This window comes from Sphaerodactylus townsendi, linkage group LG05, assembly GCF_021028975.2.
Source record: "Sphaerodactylus townsendi isolate TG3544 linkage group LG05, MPM_Stown_v2.3, whole genome shotgun sequence".
In the NCBI taxonomy this organism is placed as follows: domain Eukaryota; kingdom Metazoa; phylum Chordata; class Lepidosauria; order Squamata; family Sphaerodactylidae; genus Sphaerodactylus; species Sphaerodactylus townsendi.
Window position 1 is genome coordinate 274,819 of NC_059429.1, and position 20,314 is coordinate 295,132.

General features: G+C 49.3%; 1 protein-coding gene across 2 annotated transcripts; it reads left to right on the forward strand.

Moving 5' to 3' along the window:
• Positions 1-4,014: 4,014 nt before the first annotated feature.
• On the forward strand, positions 4,015-16,149 carry CFD (complement factor D). Of its 2 annotated transcripts, XM_048498974.1 has the most exons (6): positions 4,015-4,065; positions 4,504-4,642; positions 6,435-6,591; positions 7,141-7,285; positions 13,600-13,857; positions 15,723-16,149. In XM_048498974.1, the coding sequence occupies exons 2-6, from the start codon at positions 4,585-4,587 to the stop codon at positions 15,912-15,914; spliced, it is 810 nt and encodes a 269-aa protein (XP_048354931.1). In that variant the 5' UTR covers positions 4,015-4,065; positions 4,504-4,584; the 3' UTR covers positions 15,915-16,149. The 2 variants fall into 2 exon arrangements, with proteins under 2 accessions (XP_048354931.1, XP_048354930.1); XM_048498973.1 differs by lacking the exon at positions 4,015-4,065 and having other exon boundaries at positions 4,477-4,642.
• The last annotated feature ends 4,165 nt before the right edge of the window (positions 16,150-20,314 follow it).

Sequence of the window (20,314 nt, forward strand, 5' to 3'; positions counted from 1 at the left end):
TTTACGCGACCTACTCACCCAAAGGCAGAACTTGGGAACGTGGGTCCTTAACTTCAGATGAGAGTTATGTTCTGGGATGGAAGGTTGTTACAGAGTGGGCAGTGAAGGAGGGCATGCTGTATAGTTTCCGCTTTTCCTGTATTGCATGGGCAAAGTCATTGAAGGAGAGGAATATGACGGTACCTGCCTTCTAGGAGAACTGAAGGTAGAACTTTGAAACGTGCCAGGGAGAAACTTCTTTGGCATTTAAGAGTCTCAGGGAATCAGAGACAGCCAGCAGGCTGGAAACATTTTGAGGTGTTCAGTCTGCCTCAGTGTATTTATCAAGCTAACAGCCAACAATCAAACCATTTGTTGAATGAATTCCCATATTTGTCTATCTACCATGTGGGGAATTGGTCTAGACAGCAGTTTACAAGGTTAGAAGGTAAACATAGAGTTTAAAATGTCTATTAAGGAACGCTTGATGCAGTAACCCAGTGAAATGACCAGCCCTCTGAGAGTGCTGTCTCTTGAATCTCTGAACTGAGTTGCAGTTTGAGACTTCTCTTGTCCCGTTTTTTAAGAGACTTCTCTTCACTTCTATGCTCACAACAACCCTGTGAGGTGGAGAAGGCTGAAAGAAACCGACGGAGACAAGGTTCCATGGCAAAATGTCGATTTGAACCTGGGTCTCCAGTTCAACAACTCCCACTACAGAAATTATACCCAGACCAGTAACTTATTCAGAGGAAAGGGATGGGATATCTCTGGTGGGAACAAACCCTTGTTCTTGCATGCTGTTAAGATCATGCCCCTTCCCCAGCAGAGGCACAGGCTCTAGTGGCAATTTTCGTTTGGGGAAAAGTTTGCCGAGAAATTTGAACTCCTTTGAGGGCATCCTAACGCATCGATTCATATAGGTGAAGGCACCCAGGAGGCAAAAATCTGGATTCTAAACTAAGCAGCCCTATTTTCTGCTCCTTATGGTTGCTATTGAATGTGATGCTCTGCCTCTGGGATGCAAGCAAGCCAAGGCATGGAGAGAATGGCTGCCCCCTGCTAGTGCTCAAAGGTAAACTGCCTTTTCATGGGGAGGCTCCACCCAACTATTCAGAGTAATATGTCACATCTAAGAACTTAAGAAATTGCTTTGCTGCATCAGACGAGTGAAGTTTAACATGTGTTTCCGCACTCCTACATTCCTGCTGGGTGAGCTTGGACTAGTCACAGTTCTCTTAGGACTCTCTCAGCCCCACCTGCCTCACCAGGTGTCTGTTGTGGGGAGAGGAAGGGAAAGGAGCTTGTAATCCACCTTGAGTCTCCTTCAGGAGAGAAAGGCTGGGGACAAATCCAAACTCCTCCTCCTCCTCCTCCTTCTCCTGCTTCTTCTTCTTAAGAATCACTGAGAACGATATTTGCCGATGTGTCCATGGACGGTGGGGAGGCCCTTCCAGCGCCATCTAGTGTCTTAATGGAGAAACAGAAGGCCGGAGCACGCGTTTGGATTGCATGAACTATTGCTGGCGCTTTCTGGATTCTGCCAGAGAAACATCCTGATCGCTGGCCACTTGTGCACTTGTGTTCTGTTCCTCAGTGAGCACATTACCTTCAGGTCAGATTCTTGATTGGGCACACATTTTCCCTACTCTCGAACTCATCACAGTGCAGATGAGAGAATCCCCTTGATTTCTGAAAGAAGGGAAAGTGAGATCCCCCCTCCCCGCCTTTGCAGGGAAAACGAAGGAGGTGGCATGTGTTACTCCTTCTTTGGGTTTCCTTGCTGCTTCCTGCCTTCCCCCACTGTAGTTCCACTGATCAGGAGGACTTCCTTTATTGTTTATTTCAAGCCTAAATGTCCACTGATGGAGCAAAGGGCTGTTTCAGTGAAGTAACGCAGAAGTCAGCAAACAAAACAACAACCAATGTGGCAGGCAACGGAAACAAGGAAGCAGCAGTTCCACCATTGCATCTGAAGGGCTCTTAAAAACATTAGCAGTGAAGATTTATCTTTAATCCAGCGAAATAACAGCGAAATGGGAGGGGGCGTGGAGGGGGAGAAAGCAAGCTGGCAAAATGGTGGATCGGATCAGCTTGTCTAGGGATGCTCTGAAGCTTCCTTTTGGAACACAAAACTGCAGGGAAGCCTCACCTCAGGGCAGCCAGCCACAAAAAAGGGCACAGAAGGCCGCTGCTGAGTTGTCTGTTTTCAAAAGAGAGATTCCACGTTGTGTTCCGTATGTATTCTGACAAAGGCACTCCTTAAGAGAGCAGCAGTGGCATAGTGGTTAAGAGCAGGTGCACTCTAATCTGGGGGAACCAGGTTTAATTCCCCTCTTTGCCACTTGAGCTGTGGAGGCTTATCTGGGGAATTCAGATTAGCCTGTGCACTCCCACACACGCCAGCTGGGTGACCTTGATAGAGGTGTCAGAAATAAAGAAATCCATTTCTGATCTTTGTTTCCAAATAAGATTAAACTTTATTTTATTTCTCTGTAGTTTAGATAGAAATAGTTTCTGTATTAGATAGAAGATAGGATTTGTTCTGTGTTTGTATAAACTCTCCTCTCCTCAAGGCAGAAATGCTGGTGCAAGCCCAGTCCTGTCCCTTTTCATTCACAAAACCGAAACCAAACTTGTAACAAAGGAAACCCTGGAAGACAGACATCAGCCTGCCTTAATCTCATCACCCAGCAGATAAGGGGTGCTGCACCCTTAGGTTTCGTTTCCTGATCTCATCACCCGGTAAATCCGTTGTGTTTTTCCCGCCTTGGACTTGACCGCGCCTACGTCGGCGCCTCGCTCTGAATCCACTGCAAAATTCAAGAAGGGACTGCCCTCTGGAATGTGATTGGTTCTTCTTTTTGTTAATGAATGGTGGTGGGTTGTACCGTGGTCTCCCGGTTTTCCTGGCGGGAGAAAGTGTTTAAAATGCCTTGTAAAGCTGCTAGGCAGCGCAGTTGCTGTGGAACAAGGGTGCTGACACTTAGGTCAGCATCACAATAAAGAATCTTTATTTGTTTATTATACTCACTGTGTTGGGTCCCGATTTCTGTTTCCTCTATGCTGCCGGTGAGCTTTGAAATCACACCCGAAAAGCATTAAAAGCTACCCAGAGTAGCCGTGTAGTAACAACGGCTTATGGGCTGGGGTCACAGTTCTTCGGAGCTCTCTCAGCCCCACCCACCTCACAGGGTGTTTGTTGGTGGGGGGGAGGGCAAGGAGATTGTCAGCCCCTTGAGTCTCCCTGCAGGAGAGAAAGGGGGGATAGGAATCCAGCTGTTCTTCGTCTTAACACTGCATGCCATGTTTTTGCCTTCCATACATCAGCATGGATGGATATTCTGCAGGACTCTTCTTCAGCCATGCTTTTACTAAAAAAGTAAATAAAGAGTTTTGGGAAGGCAGAATGAAGTCCTGTGACAGCTTGCATGGTGGGTGAGAAGCCAAGCCAATTCACTCCAGGCAAGAAATCAGTTAGTTCTTCTATTTACCTCACTTCTAGCCCACTTCTTTCTCCCACGGCTCCCAGCATTCCCTCCTTCTCCACGTTATTTGCCCAACCGGAGAGTGTGTGACTGGCCCCAGGTCACCCAGTGGGGATTTGAACCGGGGTCTCCCAGATCCTGGCCTGGCCTTCTAAGCACCAGAAGAAAAACAAAACCCAGCAAACATCTGTGATATCTCTGAACCAGCAAGACTCAAAATCCCCTTTCAGAAAAGAGATTAGAAATCGCTGGCAAGCCGTGAAAAGCTGAGTTTGGGGAAGGGGGGGCTCAGTGGGGTGTGATGTCATAGAGTCGACTCTCTGAAGCAGCTGGGGTTGCCAACTCCAGGTGGCCCCTGGAGATCCCCTGCAGATACAGCTGATCAGTTCCCTTGGAGCACAGGGCTGCTTTGGAAGGTGGACTTCCTGCCATTGTGCCTGACTGAAGGACTCCCCTCCCCTCCCCTCCTGCCTCAGGCTCCACCCACAACATCTCCAGGGATTTCCCAACCTGAAGCTGGCAGGCCTCGTCCAAGCAACCAGAGCATTGGAGCACCGTGGCCTGGAAGTGAGCTGAAAGGCCAGGAGCTCTCCCACGGGTGAGCAGACTCGTCTCGAGCAGGGGTGTCCAGCTCCGGCATCCCAGATGTTCATGGAGAATGATTCCCGGTTGGCCATGCTGGCAGGGACTGATGGGTATCGCAGTCCGTGAACATCTGAGGTGCCAGAGTTGGACACCTGCTCTAGAGGGACTGGTTTTATTTTTCATCTTGGGCAGGAAAGTGTTGTCAAGGATCATTTTGCAGAAAATTGAAGTTTGCAGCCCCGTCAGGACCTCTGGGGGGAGTCAGAAGTCTACCAGTGGAAAAGACAAGCAGAGTTCACCCTGAAAACAACCTGGGGCTTGCTGAGATTTCGCAAGCGACGGAGGAAGTTGTGTGCCTGCCAAAGCCAACAGCTTGGACAAGCCAGCCACCCTCAACCCCCACCCGGTTGTTTGTGTCGAAAAATTCCAACTGATAAAGCTCTTTCCCCAGAAATCCCATTCCTGGCTTTCTCGCAAAGGGTTGACGCTGGGGCCTCTGGACAGCTCTGCAGAAGAACGAGACCGAGTGCAGATGGAGGGCCCTTCCTTCTGGCCGCTGCTCCTCTGGGCAGGCACCTTCTCTCTTTGTGGTGAGTCAGAGGGTTCTCTGCAGATTCCAGCCCTGCCAGGCAAACTCAGCACCCGCTGGGGACCAGCCCCCCCTCCACCCCCTAGGACAGGCACCCCACCCTGGCTGCGTCTTCTTGGCCTCCTTCCCCCCCTCTTCTCCCCAGATGCAGCTGTTGCTGAGTCCTCCCACTTCTTCACAACTTTGCAAACATGCAACCTTTCCTCTTTCTCCATCTGTTTTGCCAACTCTCCCCCTCGCCCCCCTCCCCCAAGTGGGTGCCGTCCATCCCTCCTGCCAGCATCACGCCCCCTTCCAGCAATCTGCCACACAAGGCCTGGCTTTCATCCCCAGCCAGCCTCCAGGAAGAGCCTGGAGACCTCCCACTGCTCCGTTGATCTCCAGGCGACAGAGATCAGCTCCCGTGAAGAAAATGACTGCTTTGGAGGATGGATTCTATGGCCCTGAACTCTGCTGAGGCCCCTCCGGCCCCCAACCTGCACCCTCCTCAGGCTCCCCCCCACCGCAAACACTCCAGGTGTTTCCCCACCCAGAGCTGGCGACCCTATTCCAGACCCCCCGCCCACCTGCTGTCCATCTTGTGCAAGAACTATCACCAGCGTCTCCCCCAGCCCTGCTGCTCTGGTGCACCTCTGCTCTCTGATTGTTGCTTTCCATCCCTCCCTGCCCTGGGGTCTTTTGGTCCCAGAAAGGTCTCTCTTGCCGCCTCCGTTGCTGCCCCTCATGCCTGGAGTCCTCCCAGAGCCCCACAGATCTTTGGTCCCCTCACTGTCTCCTTTGGTGACTCTCATGCTTGGAATCTGTTCCTGGTTTACAATTAATTAAAGGCCTTTGCTCTTTAATTAACTATTTGAAACTGTGAACACCCTCCATTTTGGTCTTTTAGAGCATGCCATCCTCTAGGTTTCTCTGAGTGAGTCTTTGTTCAGAGGACGCTGCTGCCCAATTCAAAATGACTCTGAGCAATTTCCTCCATTCCTGCAAGCCTGCTGCCAAGAACCTGCGCACACAGGAGTTTTGGAAGGACGCTGCCACCAGGTGACGGAACCAAGCCCGGGATAGCCACGCTTGTTTCTGCAAGATCTAGTTTCTTTTTCCAAAACTCCACACCAGCTAAGTTCTCAAGGTTTTATTGAAAAATTCAAAACAAAGGAATAAAAATAAACTTCAGTTACAGAAATCTCTCAGCTAAACATGTGTGGTTTTTTTATTCCTTTGTCTTTATCTTGGGAACCCAAGGCCCAGAGATGGTTCTCTGGCCAAGTCCTGAGGTGGAATCTTACAGCCTTTGTCTGTCGTGGCTCAGGAAAACTCTGTTCCAGCCACAAGGGGATTTAGGCCTTTGAAGTTTTGCCCTGGTACATTTGCATGGGTTTTCTGTTCTCCATCTGGAGATGAAAGCTACCCTTTTCACAGGCTGGTGTGATTTTGATACAATAACAGAACCCCTTCATCACAGAGACAAAACAGGAGTATTTGCTTCATCTCTGCATCACAGCATTAGTGAGTGAGCCAAGCACTGCCAGCGTGGCAGAACGGCTTCCTAACAGAAGAGCTTGATTGGGAAGGAGGCCATGGCCAGAGACACAGCGGGCAGCCTCCTCAGCAGGTGGGAGATCACAAGACATTTTAAAGGGTTAATTACTGCATTTCTGATTGTGCTGTAGTAGCTGCAAACAGGTACTGATTGTGTATGTTTAACCTGTATCCACCCCCCCCCCCCATTTTCCAATGAATCCTGGGATTTGTAGTTTGGCAAGATGTTCTTCATTCCTCTGCTGCTGCTGTTTCAGAGGCTTGGCCCAGAGGCCGAATTTTGCGAGGGGAGGAGACGACTCCCCACCAAAGACCTTACATGACATCCTTGCAAGTGGCTGGGGAGCACATCTGCGGAGGGTTCCTCATCTCTGACCAGTGGGTGTTGAGTGCAGCTCATTGCTTGGAGGATGTGTGAGTACTGAACCTCTCTGCGAAGTAGGTAGAGGGATAGCGTCACTCCACCCGGATGATAAATCGGGGGGGGGGGGTGTCTTCTTAAGCCCCTGCTTTGAGTGCAGGAGGCCCTGGAGTCTCTGGTGCTGGGAAAGACCTTCCTCTGCTACATGACCCAGAAGGAAAGAAGACACGCTTTGTTCACCTCTGCCGTCTTGCTGTGCAGTCCCACCTGGGCCTACATCTGCTTGCCCAGAGGGCCACTCAATGGGCAACTGTTATAAGGAAGTACAACGCTGTTTTCCTCTCCTGGAATCAGGCAAGGAAGCATGGGTTAAGGTGGGGGTGTCCAATTCTGGTGCTTCAGATGTTCATGGACTACAACTCCCATCAGTGCCTGCTGGCATGGCCAATTGACTGATGGGAATTGTAGTCCATGAACATCTGAAGCACCAGAGTTAGACACCTCTGGGTTAAGGAAACGGAGTGTGCTTTTTGCTCTGGATTTGAAATCCTGTTGGGTTCTGGGTGCAGAGAGCACAGGCTGATCCCCAACACTGTTCACAGAGGCAACGAGACGTTACAAGTCCTTGTGGGAGCCCATTCCCTCTCAGAGCCGGAAAGAAACAAGCGCTTGGCGGGAGTCCAGGAACTGTTCCCTCACCCTAACAGCAGTGCGGGGAACCCCCATGATGATCTCTTGCTCATCCAGGTGAGTGGCCTTCAGGTTTAGGGTTCAGAAATACCGAAAACGCGCGGGGAGGGGGAGCCTGAGGAGGGCAGGATTTGGGAAGGGTTAGGATCCTCATCAGGTTGTCATGCCAGGTTGTCAACCCTAACCCTAACCCTTGAGCCCACCCAGAGGCGTAGCTAGGAAAAATGGAGCCCTGTGCAAAATCTGAGTTTTGCCCCCCCATGGGCGACCGCTGTGATGCTGGAATCCACCCCCAAACAGCATCAGTTTCAATGGTATTTAAAATAGGGAGCCCAGAATCTCCTTTTAAATCTACCTTAAAGGGAGAATCTGGAGTCCCCACAGTGACGTAGCTATAGATTTTTTATGGGGGGGATTCGGTGGCAAGGCCATGCCTCCACCTGCCCCGGGGGCATGGCCACACCTCCCCAAGCCCCACCCCTGGCCTCAGTGCTTATAAAAGAAGCTCTCTGAGGCCAGAGATGGCAGACTCCCCTGCCCTGCCCCCCCACCAGCTGGGCTCCCAGCTGGTAGCCGGCAGTCCCTTCTCCCTCCCCTCCAGGTGGAGGGGTAGCTAGGGAAAATGGAGCCTGGTGCAAAACCTGAAGTTTGCACCCCCCCATGGGTGGCTGCTGGGATGCTGAAATCCACCCCCAAACAGCAGCACTTTCAATGGTGTTTAAACTAGGGAGCCCAGATTCTCCTTTTAAATCCATCCTAAAGGGAGAATCTGGGTTCCCCAGTTAAAACAACATTGAAAGTGATGTTGTTTTGGGGTGGATTATCCCCCACCCTGAAACAGCATCCCTTTCAAGGTTTAATCTGGGGACCTCAGATTCTCCCTTTAAATCCATGCCGAAGGGGTTGGATTCAAAAGGAGAATCTGGAGAAATCTGGGGGGTCAATTTTCCTGCTGTCTGGGGTGTGTAGTAAGATTTATTTACAGTCTTTGACCAAAGCACTTACAATACAATTTAAAATAAACCATCTTAGAACCTTCTTAGCTAATATAAGATAACAATTAAAGTAATAATAATTCCATATCCTCAGCAGTTAAGATGACCAAAACTTATAATGGTGTTTCTCAGTATCTATTTAAAAAAGTCACTTCACCCTATTTTTCATTGTTCTTCAAAATTTGGAAATTTACACAAGTAAACACAAAAATCTTGCAACTGATGATGTAATTATTAGGGTCTGTTCCCTGAAGTAACCTTCTTAATGTATATTTATTATTACTACCAGCATCACTTTCAATGGTGTCTAAATTAGAGAGCCCAGATTCTCCTTTTAAATCCATCTTAAAGGGGGAATCTGGGGTCCCTAGTTAAAACAACATTAAAAGTGATGCTGTTTGAAGTGGAATTTATCCCCCCAACCCTGAAACAGCATCACTTTCAAGGTTTAATCTAGATTCCTTCAGATTCTCCCTTTAAATCCATGCCGAAGGGGTTGGATTCAAATGGAGAATCTGGGGAAATCTGGGGGGTCAATTTTCCTGCTGTCAGGGGTGCAATTGTTAAGCTAGCAGCACCAAACTTTCAGGGAATCTTTAGGAAACTCTCCTGATGATACCACCCAGGTTTGGTGAAGGTTGGCTCAGGGAGTCCAAAGTTATGGACCTTCAAAGGTGCAGCTCCCATCTTCTATTAGCTTCTATTGGAAACAATGCGGGATGGGGCACCCCTTTTGGGAGTCCATAACTTTGGACCCCCTGAGCCAACCTTCACCAAACCTGGCTGGTGTCAGCAGGAGACTCTCCTAATGATACCACCTAGATTTAGTGTTTGGTTCAGGGTGTCCAAAGATATGGACCCTCAAAAGGCTAGCCCCATCTACTATGAGCTCCCATTGGAAACAATGGGGGATGGGGCGCCCCTTTGGAGGTCCATAACTTTGGACCCCCTGAACCAAACATCACCAAACTTGGCTGGTATCATCATGAGTGTCACTTGATGATAGCCTGAAACTTTGGTGCCACTAGCCTAAAAATGCACCCCCTGCAGGCCAAAAACCGGAAAAACACTTTAAAATACAAAAAACCCACAAATGGTGGGCGGAGCTTCAGACATGCAATTGGGGGGTTTGAACCCGAGAACCCCCCCTTACCTATGTCCTTGGGTCCCCAGTTAAAATAACATTGAAAATGATGCTGTTTGGGGTTGTATTCCCCCCACCTTGAAATAGCATCACTTTAAATGTTTAAACTGGAGACCTCAGATTCTCCCTTTAAATCCATGCTGAAGGGGGTGGATTTAAAAGGAGAATCTGGGGGAATTTGGGGGGTGCCTGCTGTCAGGGGTGCAATTATTAATATAGCAGCACCGAAATTTCAGAGTATCTTCAGGACACTCTCTTGATGATGCCACCCAGGTTTGGTGAAGTTTGGTTCAGGAGTCCAAAGTTATAGACCCTCAAAGGTGTAGTCCCCATCTCCTATTAGCTCCCTTTGGAAACAATGGGAGATGTGGGCACCCCCTTTGGGAGTCCATAACTTTGGACCCCCTGAACCAAATCTCACCAAACCTGGGGACCTTACTGGGTGCCATCTGGGTGGTATCATCAGGAGAGTCTCCCGAAAAAACCCTGAATTTTTGGTGCTGCTAGCCTAAAAAATGCGCTCCCTGCAGGCCAACAATGGAAAAAACACTAAAAATACAAAGAACCCACAAACGGACCTGCATTTCTTGCGTCCCCCCCCCCCCTGGGGACGCCCAGGGACGTTTAACTTCCATGTCTCCACTGCCACTGAGCCCACCCTCCAAAGCAGCCGTTTTTTTCCAGAGGAACTGATCTTGGCCAGTTGGAGATCAGTTGCAATAGTAGATCTTCAGGTGCCACCTGGAGGTGGAAAACTCTATACAGGATTAGCTTCTTCGAACAGCAGCTTCGGCTCCAAAGAAGGTGTATTTCCATGTTCTATTCAGAAATGGGTGCAGGCCTTTGTGGGATAATGTCAGATCCCTGGATCAGGACCCAATAAACACTCGATTGGTTCAAGGATTTTATTGGCAGACTTCAGATAACCATGAGAAAGACAATTCTGGCGAAAAGGCGCCAAGCAAAATGATAATATGATCCACAGACTCCTCACCCCCACATGAGAACAGTGCAGTAGAAAGAAACCCAGACTTGAGGCCCATCCCAGCACTAGATGCTCAAGGCCAGATAAAAGATAGCCAAGCACCTGCAAAAGCGAAAGCAACACAAAACAACACCCCCTCCCAAAGCCAGCCAGCTTGACAGATAAGACCAGAGGCCCACCTAGTCCACTCTTTTGTTTCCAACCGTGGCTATCCCTGACCCCATCTGGCATCTCACAAAGAGGACAGACTTCGTCAAAGGCTTTCACGGCTGGATTGAACTGGCTATATGGCCTCCGCCCTGGGACATTTGACCCCCATATGTCCCCATGGGCGGTACTCCTCTGGAAAGAGCATCCAAGGTCAGAGGCAGTCTTTCTCAGGGGAGGGTCCTAGTAGAAAACAAAGGAAGACGGTCATCTGCTTGTGGTGGGTTTTCCGGGCTGTGTGGCCGCGGTCTGGTGGATCTTGTTCCTAACGTTTCGCCTGCATCTGTGGCTGGCATCTTCAGAGGTGTATCACAGAGAGAAGTCTGTTATAAGAGAAATCTGGAGACAGTATATAACAGACTTCCCTCTGTGATACACCTCTGATACACCTGTGATCTTTCCGGCTATCAATGACAGACTTATCTTCTGGGAATCTGTCCAATCATTAAATATATATATATTATTTTAAAAAGATAACAGCTTACCTTATAAGATAACAGCTTATCTTACATTAACATACTTGGCAATAGTAATGCAAAACATCTTATTGAGTTAAATCCCCCCATTCTATTAAGCATTAATTTTCATATTTTTTGCATAGCAGAAACTTCTCACTGACATAAATCCCCTAATTTCACAACACATGGAAATTATTCAAAGTTTAAGCTGTTTTATCCAAGCTTTCCATTTCTATTAAGCAATAATTTTCATACACATTCCATTTCCTTTATATCTTGAGATCTTTACAAGGCTGTTCATTTTGACAATACACAGGTCTCCTTTGACCTAATAAACCAGTCAGGTTTCTGGGTTTGCAGCTCAGATTTCCCAGTGTTGTGAAGTCATCATCCTGGCTGGGGTCAACAGATAAAGAACTGTCCACTGATATTCTCATGTTTTTGAGATTACATAATTAAACAAAAGAAGTTAAATCCATCCTTGAAGCTCAGCAGTGACACCAACACAGGATGTGGTGGATGTGGAAAGTGCTGTGAGGTCACAGCCAATTTGTGGCAACCTCATGGGATTTTCAAGGCAAGAGACCAGAGGTGGCCAGCCATTGCCTGCCTCTGCACAGCCCCCAGGCAGTTGGCCAGAGTATCTGGGGTGGAGCCTTTAACAGATACAGCTGGGTGCCATCTGCATATAGATGGCACCCTAACCCAAATCTCCAGATGTTAAATAACACTGGTGAGAGGATCGGTCCCTGAGGGACTCCTCTGCATACCAATGATTTGTAGGTGGAGGACCGCTCACACATTGCAAGCCTCAATCCTCGGCCTTGGAGAAAGGAAGGTAGCCACTCCCCAACTGTCAGTTGATGGCATCACGAGCCAGCCCCTGGATACTTACCAGGTCACAGAGAGCTCGGAGGCAGAACCTGAGGGCACAGTGCAGCCAGAGTTGGCTGCTCCTGGGGAAGACCAGTCAGCAGAGCCAAAGCCCAGTCCTTCCCTGCCTGATAACATACAGGTGGAGGTTCCTGCAGATCCTCCGAGGGAACCCAGTGATGAGCCAGCTGTGCATAGGAAGCAGGAGCAGAGGCTGCTACTGCAGAAGCACAGAAGAAATGCTCGTTTGGCAGCAATGTATGGATACTGGGCATTAGTTAGCCGAATCAGAAGGAACCAAAGGTGATTTATTGACGTGTGGCCTCACTACTCCCTCTTTCAGTCCCTCTGGAAACATCCCAATACTCTGGGACATATTAATAATTCTCCCCAAGGGAATCTGAACCTCATCCCTGCTGGGTCCAAGAGGCAAGTGGTGGGTCTGACAGCCCTCAGGACTCCATCCACCTCATTCTGAGAAAGCTGGTCAAAATGGTCCAATGCAGGACATGGATGGCCAGGGGCCTCTCAAACAATCACTGCATCAACTTTGGCTGGAAGGTCACAACGGAGTGATAGGACCTTATCTGCAAAAAAGCTTGCAAATGCCTCATAGCTAAGGGCCAAATTACTACAATTTTGGGACCTCTTTGATAGGTCAGTGAACTTCCGAATTGCCCTAAATAATTGTGCTGAGTCAGAGTGTGTGGATTTTTGCTGGTGGCAAAATAATTCTTTTTTGCTGCTTTCACCGCCAGAGGTGAAAGGTTTTCATAAGCATCTTATAAGAGTCTCATAGATTTTCATAAGAGTCCTATAAGATGTTCCTACCAGTTTTTTGTGAGACTTTTGCCAACTCCACTTGAGCCGCTTTAGTTCCCACTTCATCCTCCTTAGCTTTGGGTTATATAGCACAGCACAGCAATAAAGAAGGTGACCGGGTGTGATCTCATCAATGGCGGTCGGTCTATATCTACCTCTTCCTATATGTATTTGAAAAAGACATAATTCAAATTTACTTGCTTCTCTCAACTCTCTCCCCTGTGACTTTTGGTAAACAAAGTACCTCCTCTGTAACTCCTGAAATGGAAGGATACTGTCACCACTGCATTTACATATTACTTGATAATATATCATTCTGTTATCATTTATTAAATCAGAGTAGTTGGTCACTTTTTAAAATGCCACCTAAATTCACCTTGTGGTGGTGAATTCCACATGTTAATTTTATGTCCTTCTGCCCAGACCAGACTCTTTTTTCCCTGTAAGGACCAGGTGAGTGAGGTGGGTGAATTTTTTATTTAGGTCATAGAGGCTGCAACCTTACGCTTAAGAGTTGCCGGCTCTGGGTTAGGAAATACTGGGGGATTTGGGGGTGGGGCTTGGAGGCAGCTGGAGCGACCTCAGGAGGGGTCTAATGCCGTAGAGTTCATCCTCCAGACGCGGAGCAACCATTTTCTCCAGGGGAGCTGATTTTGGTAATCTGGAGTTCCATTGTAATAGCATTGTAATCTCTTGGCCTCACCTGGAGGTTGGCAGCCGTATTTACACATGGTGATCTGGAAGAAAGTTTGGTAACTGCCAATGCATGAGAAGAGCTGCTGGAAGGGGTGGGGCAGGGTGGGGCGGGGCGGGACAGGGGGAGAAGGGGACCAATGTGGACCTTGGAGCAGGCCTCTCACTTTCCCTTCTGTCTCTCTCCAAACCAGCTGAAAGAAAAAGTGTCCATCAACTCAGACGTGCAGTTCCTGGCTTTTCAGAGGCAAGACAGGGACGTGCCTGCAGGGACCCCTTGCGAGGTGGCCGGTTGGGGCATCATCAGCAACACTGGCAAACGTCCAGATAAGCTGCACCAGGTGGAGCTGGCTGTCCTCAGCAGAGCCACCTGCAACACCCGGACCCATTATGATGGAGCTGTTACGGAGAAGCTGATGTGCACTGAATCCAAGAGGAAAGATTCTTGCAAGGTTTGCGGCTGTGGGAGGCCGTGGGGTGGGGAGGTTCTTTCAGGCCGATCTGCCAGGGGCCCGGTGAAAGAGGGCTGCCAGCTCTGGGATGGGACATTTCGGAGATTTGGATGTGGATTTTGGAGAGGGCAGGATTTGAAGACAGGAGGGGACTCAGCCGTGTATAAGGTCCACACTCCAAAGAAGCCATTTTCTCCAGGGGAACTGGTTCCTGTAAACTGGAAATCAGTTGTAACTGATTAGCAGCCCATTTGAAAAAAGAGGTCGAAATTAAGAACTGCCTTGTTTGATCACAATAAATGACCTCACATCTAGTGGCTAGAGAAGGCTGTCCAACCTTTTTGAGCTGGCAGGCACATTTGGAATTCTGACATGTCATGGTGGGCACATCAACAAAATGGCTGCCACAAAATGGCTGCTCCTGGAGGCGGAGCAAGCCACAAAATAATTGCCACAGGTTAACTTCAGTAACACACTGCAGATTCTTGTGCTATGGTGGCTGCTGCTGCCAAAGCAAAAATTTTTAACATCTGCACAGCCAATCAAATGTCCAGTGGTCAAATAGAAGCCCTTCCTGGCCCCACCCCCTTCCTAAAATCTCTTGGCAGGTGCAAGAAAAGGTTCCCCACGTGCCAAGGTTGCTGTGGCCCCCGCACTGGGGATCCCTGGGCTAGACAGACACTGGAGCTGACAAACAGGAAGTGAAAGTGTCGGCCATTCCCTTTTGGTCAGTCTCCAAAGATAAACTGCCGAAGCACACAGAAGTTCCACTCAGACAGCATAAGAACAGCGTATAGCTGAATAAGGACCGCCCTACTAGGACCACACCATCCAATCCAGCTACCTGTTTCCCAGGCAGACACTGGCTAAGAAGGCAGCAGCCGGAGTTGGCCTGTCCACTTGGCAAACGGGGGTGATCGCCCAGGGGGCCAAAAGTGACAGGAGGCCACAGGCAGCAGGCCCGAAAGAGAACCAGGCCAGCATTCCTCTTGCCAGCACGTCTACCATATATGTGCAAAAGGAACCCCTGTGAGGTTCTATGGGGTTTGCTTCCAGGTCAGCCTGTTTGGGATTTAGAATGACCTGGTTGACATTTCCTTACGTTTTTGTGTGTTGGATGGATGGAGGCACCAAAGTTCTTCCAGGGGGCTGACAACTCTTGGGCCAGTCCTGTCCATGGGCAGGCCGTCAGGACAGATAAACAAAACAGTGGACACCCGTTACTTTGGCTTCTGAACCCTCCTGTGGGCTTTCTGAGACATTTGGTTGGCCCTTGTGGGAAACCCATCGGTCCAATCCAGTTTATTCTGCCTGCATTCCTATTCTGACTGCTCTGTTGGATCCTGGGAAGGGGAAGTGGCAGAGCGTCTGCTTGGCATGCAGGAAGTCCCAGGTTCTATTCCCAGCACCTCCAGTTAAAAGGATCCAGTAGTAGGTGAGTGATGTGAAAACAGCTTTGTGTGGGGCCTTGGAGAGCAGCTGCCAGTCAGAGTAGGCAATACTGCCCTTGATTGTCTGAGTCAGCATGACTGAATAAAGCACGTTAGCCTAGCCCGGGCCTAGAGGACAAGCTGGCCATGAAACCTGGTCCTCGAAAAGAGCTGGGGCGGAAAAGCCTAACATTCCTAAAGATGCAGTTTGAAAGGAGAAATGCAAGGTTAGCGTATCCCAAAAGCAGCGGCTGCAAAGCGACTCCCAGAGGAGTGGGGGTGGATTTCATGGGCTTGCAAGTTGGAACAGATTTTCTTGAAAGCAATCCTGCCTCCCAACCCCCCCCCCCCCTCACCCGGATGTAGTGACTGGGGGTGAAAGCTCCGGAGCTCACCTGGAAAAGCTCCATCTTGCTCATTTGGATTTATTTGCAGGGAGACTCTGGCGGGCCTCTTGTTTGCAACGGGGTAGCGGAAGGAGTGGTAGCTACGGGCTCCCGCATCTGTGGCAACTGGAAAAAGCCTGGCATTTACACCCGGATTGGGCCCTACGTCACTTGGATCGAGAGCGTCTTGGCTGGGGCACATCGGCCGACTGCTGGGCCAAAGGCAGCCACAGTACCTTAGCAGGCAGTTGCTTGGACAAGATGCCCCAGGGAGCCAAAGGCACGCTTTATTTTGCTATCCTCTCTACAGCAGCAGCAGCAGCAGCAGCAGCGCTCCTCTCCCTTTTTTGAACTCTGTAGCCTTGTAATTTTACTAGCCTCAAATCCCAAACAGTATTTGGGTCTGAAAGCCCAAAAGAGTGTTATTCTGTGTACCCTCAGCTAAACATATTTGGCCTATAAATAAAAATGGAAATGTGCATAGACTTGTCTCTAGTGGTGATTCGAATAAGGAACAGCCCAGTCTGGAAAGCAGGGAGGGCCCATTCCCAGTGGGTGCCGTGACTACCCTGTTTCCCCTAAGACATCCCCTAAAAATAAGACATAGTAGAGGTTTTGCTGAAGTGCGAAATAATTGCCAAAAAGTAAGACATAGCAAAAAAAAGTAAGACATAGTCATCCCCCAAAAGTAAGACATAGCAAAGTTTTTGTTTGGAAGCATGCCCAACGAACAGAACACAGGAAAAATAAGACATCCCCTGAAAGTAAGACATAGCGCATCTTTGGGAGCAAAAATTAATATAAGACACTGTCTTATATCCGGGGAAACACGGTATTACCCGCTTGGCATCTTGCACATGCCCAGAATCAAGGTTGCTTTCTTCAGGTCTTTGTTACAAACGTGAAAACAGGATCAACAAGGTTAAAGCTTGATGAAGCCCTTCCGGTCTCTTGTTGTGTTTGTGGAGACTGTTTGGTCTTTCCTCATGTTTGTGGTGTGTTCCCTCCCCCCCCCCCTCCGCCCAAATCAATCACTCCCCAGTCAAATTGCCTTGGGGGCTGAATGGCTGTATGTGGTCTGTCATTTTTAATAGTTCTTGTTTCAAAAATGCTATGTAAAAAGTCCAAAAACATGCCCAGTGACTTGAACAGAACAAGAGTCGTTGGGTTTAGGAAACTCCTGCAAATTTGGGTATGAAAACTAGTAAGAACAGACTTTGGCCGTTTCCGCACGAATGCGGAAGCGGCCAGGTCAGCGTACTTGACGCCGACCCGACGACGCTAGGACCGTCCGCACGGACGGTCCTAGAAAGAGCTGGGCAGCCGGCGCCACGGAGCGCCGGCGCCTGGCCGACCCGGCGTGTCCCCGGGCCTCCAGCGCATCGCCGAGGCCTGGGGACACGCCCCCTGGCCCTGCGCGCCTGCTCCAGCAGCGCAGGGCAGGGGGGCGTGTCCCCAGCCCTCAGCGACACGCTGGAGGCCCAGGGACAAGGTAAGTACAGGGAGCAAGGGGGGGGGGAAGCGCCGGGAAGCCGCTGCCGTTCACACGGCAGCGGCTTCCAGCCGGCGTTTCCCCAACAAGTGCGCTTCCGAGCGCACTGGGGAAACGCCGGCGTTAAGGGGATCGAGGCCGAGGCGGCGCATAGGCGCAGTACAGCTCACCCGAAGCAGCCTCGCCCCCCCTGTGCGAATGGCGGCCTGGGGACAGCGTTTTTGCCGTCCCCAGGCCACCATTAAACACCCGTGCGGAAACGGCCTTTAAGAAACTCAAACCTTCCAAAGCTACCATTTCATCCATGAAAAGTAATACCTGTAATTTGGAGATCAGGTGTAATTCTGGGAAAACTCCAGAAAACTCCTGGTAAACAGATAGTCTTACGTGAGCAAGCATGGTTGTGTCAGAATCCCCAAACTGAGACAAACTCATGTGTAAGAACAGCAGTTTATTCAGGATGAGGATCTTCTCTGGACAAAGCCAGAACTGACTTTGCCTGCGCAAAATCCAGCAATTAAAACAGCTCGCACCCCCCATCCTGGGAAGGCGCGCCCAAAAGTAACTGTAAGAAAGATAACAGTGAAGATGCCCAGCCACTGACCTTGGCCAGCACCTGGGAGGAGAAAGCACATACATGAAACAGGCAAAAGGCAGACAGTATTGCAATTAACCCATTCCATCACCCCCCATCTTACAGAAAGCAGCATGAGCAAATCCCCAATTCTAACAGGCCTCCTGACAGGTTGCCAACTCCAGGTTGGGAAATTCCTAGAGATTTGGGGGGAAAGCCTGGCGATGGTGGTGTTTGGGGAGGCTACTCAGTGGGGGTGTAATGCCATAGAACCCGCTCTCCCTCCAAAGCAATCATTTGTTCCAGAGGAGCTGATCTAAGTTGTCTGGAGTCCAGAAGTAATTCCAGGAGATTTCCAGGCACACAGAGGGTCTGGCAGCCCTAATAGCCAGTGAGTGGAGATCAGAGGCGTATCGAGGGAAAATGTAGCCCAGTGTGCGTGCACACACGTGTGGGTGTGCACGCACGCACACACACACCATGGGCAGCCTCCCTCCCCCACCACGATCAAACAACTTCTTTTGCACCAGGTCTTTAAGTCAGTGTATGGACCCTGGGGGGGCAATTTTTTGTCCTCCACATGACTAAATGGCCACAGCCCAGGGACATTTGACCCCATATGACCCCCTGGGCAGTATTCCCCTGCTGTAGATTGAGGCAGTCCTGACTGTGTGAAGAGTCTGCTGTAGACACAAGGAAATGATTTTTCTCTTCATAACCATCTTAGAGAATTCACTGTCACAAGATATAGCAAACGGCCACCAGCATCTTAACTGGCTCCGGAAGATGATCAGATATACTAGATCAAGAGGATTAGAACTGAATACACATATTCAGATTTGCGGGGAGGGATTCTATTACAAATTATTAGCCACAAAAACTAACTGGAATCTTCAGGGCCAGAGGCAGGGAAAACCACAGAGGAATGCCACTTGACACCCTGCTTAGGAGCGTCCTACAAACATCTGACTTCACCATCCCCTGCTGTGTGTTGCTGGCAGGCAGACTTGACCACGCCCTGCCTCGGAACATCTCTTGCCTTGGAAACCCCACCCCACCCGGGGTCGCCAAAAGTCAGCTGTGCCTTGACAACTAAAAAAAGATATGTCTTTGGGGTGTTGTGGGTTTTCCGGGCTGTCTGGCTGTGTTCCAGTAGCACTTTCTGCTGACGTTTCACCTGCATCTGTGGCTGGCATCTTCAGAGGATCTGATGATAGTATATATACCTATGGAATGTCCAGGGTGGGAGAAAGAACTATTTGCATTGGTTAACAAGTGTAAAAGGTGCAGTTAGCCATTGTGATTTGCATGTGTTGAGTGGAATCCATGAAGTTGCATAATCAATTAGTGGGGGCATCTGCATAGTACTTGCCTGGCATTTTAATACATTTAACTGCTTCCTGCAGAGAGACCTCCTGTGTCTGGGTGGTGTTCACTAACCATTGTCTTGATTCTAGTGTTTTTCAGTACTAGTAGCCAAACTTTACTAGTAGCCAAACTTTATCCATTATAATGGCTTTATCCATTATAATGGTCCTTTCTGTTGAAATTGTCCATGTGCTTGTGGATTTCAATGGCTTCTTTGTGCAGTCTGACGTAGTGGCTGTCAGAGTGGTCCAGAATTTCTGTGTTCTCAAATAACATTCTGTGTCCAGCTTGGTTTATCACGTGTTCTGCTATTGCTGATTTTTCCAGCTGAATTAGTCTGCAGTGCCTTTCATGTTCTTTGATTCGTGTCTTATTCCCTTTTATCCTTTGCTGAACGTAATATTTGTTTAATTTGTTTAATTTTCTTAGCAGGTCTGTAGATTGTTTGGAGGTTATGTTTCTTCTTTGGATCCTCTAACCTCTGCAGAAATCTACCACGTACCGTGCAGCTGTGGACAAGTCTACAAAGGGTGCACAAAACACAGCGCCCAGACACGAATCAAAGAACATGAAAGGCACTGCAGAGTAATCCAGCCAGAAAAATCAGCAATAGCAGAACACGTTTCCAGGAGCAGCTGGGCTGGGAGCCTGCCGTGGGCCCACCAGGTGCCCCCCCCATGTGATCCAATGGGGGCGCCTGGGGTCAATTGACCGCCAAGTCCCTCTGGCAGATACGCCTCTGGTCTCACATGTGTACCTGTGAAGAATCCTGGACTCTGGCCATGGAAGGCCATTAAAGACCCACAGAACTCACAAAGTGTGGCCTTTTGGAACTGCAGCCTCCTACTGCAGGTGACGGGTCTGATTCCCATCAGCAGCTGATTCCAGGGACACAGTTAACACCTGAACTGGTGCCTGGAGGCAATTTTGGAGCTGGCTAATGAAATGAATCTTGTTCAGAATAACAAAATGCAGCAATGACAGTCCTTATGGGGACGTTGTGGCGACCGCATCCATGACCAGTGCTCCACCAGCAGCCCTGGCTCTGGGTGGACCGGATCAACTTCAAGGTTTTAGTGTTGACGTACAAAGCCCTAAACAGTCTGGGGCCTGCATAACTATGAGACTGTCTCTCCTAATATCTCCTGCAGAGAGCACTGAATTCAGCCAGTGGTAATCTACTGGAGGTCCCTGGCCTCAGCCCAGT

What these genes read in the sequence shown, in the direction of transcription:
- CFD (XM_048498974.1), top strand. Translation starts at nt 4,585, where the DNA reads ATGGAGGGCCCTTCCTTCTGGCCGCTGCTCCTCTGGGCAGGCACCTTC. An exon ending in AGGCACCTTCTCTCTTTGTG is followed by an intron (nt 4,643 to 6,434) that starts GTGAGTCAGAGG and finishes CTGCTGTTTCAG; the next exon opens with AGGCTTGGCCCAGAGGCCGA. An exon ending in ATGATCTCTTGCTCATCCAG is followed by an intron (nt 7,286 to 13,599) that starts GTGAGTGGCCTT and finishes TCTCCAAACCAG; the next exon opens with CTGAAAGAAAAAGTGTCCAT.